The sequence below is a fragment of the Aquarana catesbeiana genome, linkage group LG03 (assembly GCF_042186555.1).
Source record: "Aquarana catesbeiana isolate 2022-GZ linkage group LG03, ASM4218655v1, whole genome shotgun sequence".
In the NCBI taxonomy this organism is placed as follows: Eukaryota; Metazoa; Chordata; class Amphibia; order Anura; family Ranidae; genus Aquarana; species Aquarana catesbeiana.
Window position 1 is genome coordinate 731,860,134 of NC_133326.1, and position 8,797 is coordinate 731,868,930.

The window sequence follows — 8,797 nt, forward strand, 5'->3', positions numbered from 1 at the left end:
CCCACCATTCCCTCCACACTTGTCTCCTATACATACTACCCCCATCATCCCCTCTGCACTCCTCTCCTATACATACTCCCCCCACCATCCCCTCCACACTCGTCTCCTATACATACTACCCCCATCATCCCCCCCACACTCGTCTCCTATACATACTACTCCCATCATCCCCTCCGCACTCCTCTCCTATACATACTCCCCCCACCATCCTCTCCCCACTCCTCTCCAATACATTCTGCCCCCATCATACCCTCCACACTCCTCTCTTGTACATACTGCCCCCATCATTCCCTTCACACTCCTCTCTTGTACATACTGCCCCCATCATACCCAGCACACTCCTTCTGCCACTTTGCATGTTGCAGAGCTCGGTGCCTCTAAGCTACAGCCTTCCACATTAATGTTGGCTCCTATGAGACAGCCATCTTTAAACCTGGGGGACCCATGATCTTCAATTGCCCGGAGGCCACATGAGGTATCAGTCCACCCCTGGCCCAGACTGTGGCTACCCAGCGGGTTTGCTCACTGCAGTTGTAAGCCAAGAGTGGTAACTTTGTTGACTCTGATGTAAAGGGGGACTCTTGTGATTAACTCCATATGATTAGAAATGTTATTTAATCACAAAATATTTGTATAGTGTATACTACATAAATACATACAAATTGCCTTGCATTGTACAGAGGTAATGAATTTAATGCACCCTTTTCCCCCGAAAATAAGCCCGGGTCTTATATTAATTTTGGCAACAAAAGACACAGTAGGGCTTATTTTCGGGGTAGGTCTTTCCATGTAATATGGTGTCTTCTCTCCCTGCCTGACAGGAATCCCCAGTGTGAACCGAGTTAAAATGCCTGTAAAATCCTATAATCCACTCTATTACAGTATTATATAATGTACAATGTTTGTGTTTCTGTAATATAATTGTGCCAAATACCTTCGTTATAGAGCTGCTCTGCTCTTCTGTGACCCACCGGAGCTCTCTTCCCTACAATTATATTACAGAAACACACACATTGTATAATATATACTATTGTAATAGATTGGATTATAGGATTTTACAAGCTTTTTAAACTAGGGCTTATTTTTGGGGTAGGGTTTATGTTGCAGCCCTTCCTAGAAAACAACGCTAGGTCTTATTTTTTGGGGTAGGTCTTATTTTCGGAGGAAAGACGGTACTACATTAGTGCGCTTGCTAATGTGTTTGGGTTTGGCTTGAAGAAAAGGTGGCAACCCTACACACCACCCTCCTGGCTGCAGCAACTGCTCCAACAACAACCCCCCTGAGCTATGCTCAGAACTGCCTTATAACGGGTGTGTGCACCTGGACACACACACACAACCTGCAGAACTTCTGGAAAGCCTGGACACAAGACTGAAGACTTCATCCCTCCCAATGCTCTTTGAAGTCTTCAAGTTTCCAGCCCCAATCCAGACTTACCAGACTTACTGAGTCAGACTTACTGACTCTGCTCACCAATCTTCTGCTGGAACTTCTCAAACTGCCTCTTTGAGAGTCCTGTGTCCATTTTACCCTCATTTTCACCGAGACCCGGGGCTCTCACTCTCACAATACATACACAGAGAGACAGATCAATGAAAAGTCCCCCCTCTCCCTCTCCCCTTCTCTTCCCCTCTCCCACTCCATCTCCTTAGTGCTGCCCCCTAGTGAAGATGGCCTGTTTGGGTCCTTCTGTTCCTCACAGTGATGACTCGCCCTGTACCTGGACCCGACAAGCACTGACACACCAGATTACAGTGGAATTGGCTTTATTCAGGGCCGTCTTTAAGGCAGGGCAAAGGGGCAGCTGCTATGGGCCCTGTCATTGTTGTGGGGCCCAAAGCAGCTGTCTCATACTTGCCAACTATCTCAGTTTAAATTCCCTTGTCCCTTGAAGTTTTAGTCCTGTGCTGTGTCCCGATATCTCAGTGTGAAGTGCTGCTACTAATGCTGCCCAGCTCTGCCTTATTGTTGTGTACAGATGACTCACCTACAGACCCTGTGTTTACATGTAAATAACCGACATTCATATGTAAATAGCTGCGGCATTACTAAGTAAATAGCTGCGGCCGGCGGCATTGATATGTAAATAAAGGCGGCATTCATATGTATATCACGCCCCCCTGCAGTGATTAGATGATGTGTTGTAACCTCTAGCAACCAATCAGTGAGCAGTATTGATGTACAATAATCTCTAGCAACCAATTAACATGCAGAAATCATTTGCTGTAACCTCTAGCAACTAATCAGCGAGCCGTAATGTGTGCTGTAACCTCTAGCAACCAGTCAGTAAGCAGTAATGATATACTGTAACCGCTGGCAACCAATCGCAATTGCTGCCTGATCTGATACAGTAAACTGATAAAACTGCTATTTATTGTATGTCTCAGAGCAGGTGGAGAGTGAAATTGCATGGGGGGGTCCAAGAATTTTTTTGCCCAGGGTTCAATCAATATTAAAGATGGCCCTGGCTTTACCTTTATGTGGAATAAGCCCTGAAAAAGAAACTTGGTTAACACAGGAAAGCAATTCCAAAAAAGACAGCATGGCACAATATCAAATACTGGCACAGAAAGACGGCAAGTACAGCACAGTATACATTAGGCTGCTCCATCACTTGGGGAAATTGGTCTAAGAGGCCTATGTCCTATGGGCATTGGGGCTTTTGAATTATTTGTAGGGACATTCACACCCAACTGGGAGTATTAATAATCCCAAGAAATTCTCCCAGGCTTATTGCTAAGAGCAGACTGTCTACTAGGCTAGAGTAATCATTCTGCCAGGCGTGATAAAAGGGCCACCAGCCGGTGCTACAATTCTCTTTCTGTGTCTACGTTTGTGCCTTTCTTTACTTCAATTATTTTTACATAGTTACATAGTAGGTGAGGTCAAAAAAAAGACACAAGTCCATCAAGTCCAACCTAACTTCTCTGCATGTCTCTCTTATCTTGTATTTCTCTGGTCTCCTGTCAGTCTCACCCTCTCTCTCCTTGTAGTTCTCCAGTCTTTTAATCGTTCTCTCTCTTTCTCACCTTGTATTTCTCTGTTCTCCTGTCGGTCTCTCTCGTTCTTTCTGATTTGGAACTCTTATGATAATGATGATGATACAGTAATTGCCGATCTCCTATTTTCATCTGGTTGTCGGGTTTTCCTTGTGCTGTCCTGCCCCCCCCCCCCCCCCCTCCTCTTCCTTTCTCCCATCCTTCCAGGCAGATAGTTTATCCTGTAGCTGGACACTAGACTCATTTTTTACACCATTGTATTGATTCAATAATAGACTATCTGCACATTTGTTTGGTCACTACTGACGTGACATTACAACTAAAACAGGATTTCAAGAAGTGGGAGATAGAAGGGAGAAGTGGCATCCTTGAAATTAAATCGTATTGCAAGTACGTAACAGACAGTGCGACCACAGATCACCAAATGGTATGCTTGGTATGGTTAAATAATGAGAGCATCCTCTGAAATTCACAAGTCATGGAGGTCTACAGCAATGTTTTTCAACCAGCGCTCCACAAAACCCTAGGGTTGCTCTCACGTAATGTGCCCTGCTTCCATGTAGTGTACCCTCCTCCCCCTTTGTACTGCGCCCTCCTGACCCCCTGTTCGGTTGGTCATCAGTCAAACCCCCCCGCCACTCGCCCGTCCTCCCACCAACCCTGCACTTACCTGATCTAGCTAGCAGTAGCTTCGGTGGCTTCCCCCAGCGTCTCCTCCTCGGCGGCCAATATGGTTCCTTCTCCTCTCGGCCAATCGGGTCTTAAGACCTGCTTCCTGATTGGCTGGGAGGAGAAGCAGGAAGACAATAGTGAAAATTCATTTGCTATTGTTACACAACAGGGTGGGCTCAGTGCGCAGTGCTCTGCGCCCCGTGCCTTCCCTTTTTTGAAGCCAATTAGAGCCTCAGTCTCTAAACATGTGCTTCAAGAAAAAAAAAACCCATTGAAATCCATGCGTTCGGTGCCATGCATGTAGATTAGGGGCCCCTAATCTACATGCAGGGTGCCGGGCGCATGGATTTCAATGGGTTTTTTTTTTCTTGAAGCACATGTTTAGACCCTAATTGAGCAGCCACCACTGATCTCAAGTTGGACCCAGAATTGAACATCTGTGCAAACAAAAATAAAGCACAAGTTGCACATTAAATAGGTAAGTTTTAATATTGATTCTATTTCATTCTATTTCTAATAATAATTGTTGTTATATCAACTGCTCGCTGATCATACCAATGTCCTGTGAGCTGTAGATGTGAATATTATTTCAGGGGTTTCCTAAGATCTCAAACTTTTTGCCAAGGGTTCCTCCAAGGTATAAAGGTTGAGAAACACTGGTCTTCAGGGTTACATCTGTGCGTGTGGTTGGTATTAATGAGGAGCATGTCACATGCTAATCAGCTTTTTTGCATAAAAGATGAAAATGGTGAACCTAAGCTCCTGTATGTAGATTAGGTGCGGTCGTAGCAAACTCTCAGGCAAGACACATATTTCAGACCTGATCTCACCTTTCCCAGTCAATATTCCTCCCTGGTCTTTCTGGGAGAACCCCATCCAGCAGGGTAGAGGGTGAGCCTAGGCCACAAACTCTGGCCTACTCTCCTGAGCATGTGGTCGTCCTCCCTAGACAATAGGCATAGAAGCACAAAGCATTCAACATATACCCACAAGAAAAAGGAAAGCAGCCCTGGGACTTTAAATGAGGTGGGAGAGATTGGGACACTTCCACAATAGGTGCAATAAAATGTTTTATTGATCACAGAATGCTGTGTAGAACACATGGGAACAGCAATAAATGTGCGTTACCCGGCATAGAGGCCTAGTTCTAAGCATACGTAAAAAACAACTACAATTCATAGCACTTGATATATACATCCATAAAAAACACTGTACATAAGTGCACATACATGATATAAATTGGTAAAGTACATAATACATAATACATATGCATAAAATGAATCAGTGTGTGACCAGCTTCAGGTACCCAACAATATGGGCGTACACGTAGCACCGATAGTACCCTACGCGTTTCGCAAGTCTTTTCTCGCTCATCAGGGGCCGATGCATGATTCATGTGTCTATAACAAAAATGTTGGAAATAATGAAAATATATAAGTGACTAAATAAATCGGGGTAAGGGTGAGTTGGCAAGGGAGGTCAATGTTTGTTTGTTTACACATTTACCCACATACATTTTGGGTTTAATTTCCATCATATATCAATAAGTGCTTGCACTTCTCCGCAGCCCTGCCCTTAATTATCTGTCATGACGATCTTTACATCACCTACCATATTCCATACTAGATACCTATTTTATCTCATATATATACATTTTTTATTTTCAACACAACCCTCCCTGGTCATTTCTCAGGGTTAGAGAATATTTTTTGATGCTTAGTCTGGTTTCAGTATGTCTGCTAGACATGGCTATGGATACACTCTGACCACCAACCACATGCCTCCTGCAGTCCGTGCTATGCGTCCTGAGTTCTCCTGCTGCGACTTCTGGTTGCCACGTCCCCTCAGCCCCCGGACCGGCATTGTTTAATGCCGCCATTTGTGACACCCAGCGTTTTGGTGACCTGCTCCAGCCCAGTGGTAAGTATGAGGTCGTTGTTTCATTGACCTCCCTTGCCAACTCACCCTTACCCCGATTATTTAGTCACTTATATATTTTCATTATTTCCAACATTTTTGTTATAGACACATGAATCATGCATCGGCCCCTGATGAGCGAGAAAAGACTCACGAAACGCGTAGGGTACTATCAATGCTACGTGTACGCCCATATTGTTGGGTACCTGAAGCTGGTCACACACTGCTTCATTTTATGCATATGTATTATGTATTATGTACTTTACCAATTTATATCATGTATGTGCACTTATGTACAGTGTTTTTTATGGATGTATATATCAAGTGCTATGAATTGTAGTTGTTTTTTACGTATGCTTAGAACTAGGCCACTATGCCGGGTAACGCACATTTATTGCTGTTCCCATGTGTTCTACACAGCATTCTGTGATCAATAAAACATTTTATTGCACCTATTGTGGAAGTGTCCCAATCTCTCCCACCTCATTTAAAGTCCCAGGGCTGCTTTCCTTTTTCTTGTTGCATTTAGGGATGGAGGTGTTAGAGTGGTTTCTCCAGACCATTATCCCCTTTTCTCAACATATACCCACCGCCAGTCAGGGGGCCAGGCAGAAGAGATCTCCACAAGGATACACTCAAATATTTAAGTCCTCTCCCAGCCTGCACCTCAAGAAACAAGCCTCCTTGTGGCTTGCCAGGGGGAAATATAATTATTCATAACCCTACACTATTGGATCTTTGTCCCTATTGGACATTCCACAGCAGCAGGCAGAGGCAAACGGCAACACTGGGTTTTGGGGAGACCAAGTGAACACAGATCTATCAATCTAAGTCTGATTACAACCAAGCAACACTACATTTATATAGTCACTACTGCCTAGAGGTCAGGTCTCTGTGAAGACCGCTCAAGTTCCTCCACACCAAACTGATCACACAATGTCTTTATGGAACTGGCTTTGTACACAGGGGCACAGTCATGCTGGAACAGAAAAGGGTCCTCACCAAACTGTTACCACTGTGCCAGCGAATGAGAACAGAGGGAGACCAGCTGTCACCCCAGGATTTGCTGAGAGGCTCCCGGCTGAGACGCACAACACTCTATTAAAGAGAAATAGTATAATTTGCTTGGAACACAGTGCAGGCGCCTCTACCAGTGTTCAGAGGAACTTATCTTGAGTGTTCCAATGTCGGTTGTGGGCCCCAACATGCTGGCCAGCAGGGAAAGGGTTTAATACAACAGACTATTATTGTAGCATTGCCCTTTAGCCAAAACCATATCTAGTATAGGGCTTAGGGATCATCCTCTGGAATATCGGGTTATTATCAATGATATATCCTATTTGCTACTGTTTCTATATATTTCTTTACCAACTGTATACCCAGTTTGCTGCTGTGTTACATATTTGTTTGAGGGGTATTTGCTGATTTTATTTATCTGGTTATTGCAGCATTGCACATATTGTCACAATAAATATCCCCTCTTCGGCCTGGGTGTGTCAGAGAGCATGGTGCTGCTTACAGAGTCGGGGGCACTGGGAACAGGGTACCCAAAAAAACAAGGACTCCTTCGGGGGTAAGCTCTATACAGCTCTGACATCCGGCGAATCATGTGCAGGCAGCAATCCCCTTAAAGCAGGGGTCCCCAACCCCCGGACCATGGACCGCCGACCGGTACCAGTCCGTGGACTGTCAGCTGCTGTGCCACACTGCTGCACTGCCACTGGGAGGAGCCACATCTGCAGCCAGTGGCTGGAGGGGTGTTCACCTTCCTGTGGCTCCAGTGTGTCGGACTGTGTTGAGGAAAGGCAGGGCAAAACTGGCTTGCTCTGGCGCTGCTGTAGTCAAAGGCAGAAAGAAGTCTCCTTGAGTTGGGATTGGAGGGGAGCTGGAAGGAGGCGCAGGCACCTGGCTACATGCACACAGCTAGGCCTTTATGTGAGCATCTGGTGGCAGGCTGCAGGTGGCAAGTGGCACGCTGCATCTGGTGGTAGGCTACAGGTGGCAAGTGGCATGCTGCATCTGGTGGCAGGCTGTGGGTAGCAAGTGGCATGCTGCATCTGGTGGCAGGCTAAGGGTGGCAAGTGACACGCTGCATCTGGTGGCAGGCTACGGGTGGCAAGTGACACGCTGCATCTGGTGGCAGGCATTGGTGGCAAATGGCATGCTGCATCTGGTGGCAAGCGACAGTGCCAAGTGACAAGCTGCATCTGGTGACAGGTGACAGTGGCAAGTGACAAGCTGCCTCTGATGGCTGGGGATGGTGGCAAGTGACAAGCTGCATCTGGTGGCAGGCTATGGGTGGCAAGTGACATGCTGCATCAGGTGGCAGGCAACGGTGGCAAGTAACAAGCTGCTTGTGGTGACAGTGAATGGTGGAAAGGGGCACACTACGTCTGTTGGCAGGTGACAGTGGGATGTGGCATGCTGCATGTGGTGGCAGGCAATGCTGGCAAGGGGCACGCTGCATCTGGTGGCAGGCTATGGGTGGCAAGTGACACGCTGCATCAGGTGGCAGGTGACGGTGTCAAGTGCCATGCTGCATGTGGTGGCAGGCTACGGTGGCAAGTGATATGCTACATCTGGTGGCAGGCGATGGTGGCAAGGGCCAAGCTGTACCTGGTGGCAGGTGATAGTGGCAAGTGGCACGCTGCGTCTGGTGGCAGGCTATGGGTGGAAAGTGACATGCTGCATCTTGTGTCAGGCTTCAGGTGGCAAGTGATGGACTGCATCTGGTGGCAGGCTATGAATGGCAAGTGACACGCTGTATCTGGTGGCAGCCTATGGGTGTAAAGTGGCATGCTGCATCTGATGGCAGGCAATGGGGCAAATGGCATGCTTCATCTGGTGGCTGGGGTTGGTGGCAAGTGACAAGCTGCATCTGGTGACAGGTGATGGTGGCAAGGGGTACGCTGCATCTGGTGGCAGGGGACGGTGGCAAGTAACAAGCTGCATCCGGTGGCATGCAATGGTGGAAAGGGGCACACTTTTTCTGATGGCAGGTGACAGTGGGAAGTGGCATGCTGCATGTGGTGGCAGGCGATGGTGGCGCAGGGCACGCTGCATCTGGTGGCAGGCTACAATGGCAAATGACATGCTACATCTGGTGGCAGGTGATGGTGGCAAGGGGCACGCTACATATGGTGGCAGTTGACAGTGGCAAGTGGCACGCTGCATCTGATTGCAAGTGACACACTCAGGGTTCCCACTG

General features: G+C 47.0%; 1 protein-coding gene across 3 annotated transcripts in view; it reads right to left on the reverse strand.

Annotated features, from left to right (window-relative positions):
• Window positions 1–3,185, reverse strand: part of LOC141133827 (asialoglycoprotein receptor 1-like) — a 51,782-nt gene extending 48,597 nt beyond the window's left edge. The window contains exon 1 of one of the 3 annotated variants that reach the window (XM_073623389.1): window positions 3,031–3,185. In XM_073623389.1, coding sequence (XP_073479490.1) covers window positions 3,031–3,132 — 102 coding nt within the window. In that variant the 5' untranslated portion in view covers window positions 3,133–3,185. The other 2 variants (XM_073623391.1, XM_073623390.1) reach the window with 2 other exon arrangements.
• Window positions 3,186–8,797: the final 5,612 nt, after the last annotated feature.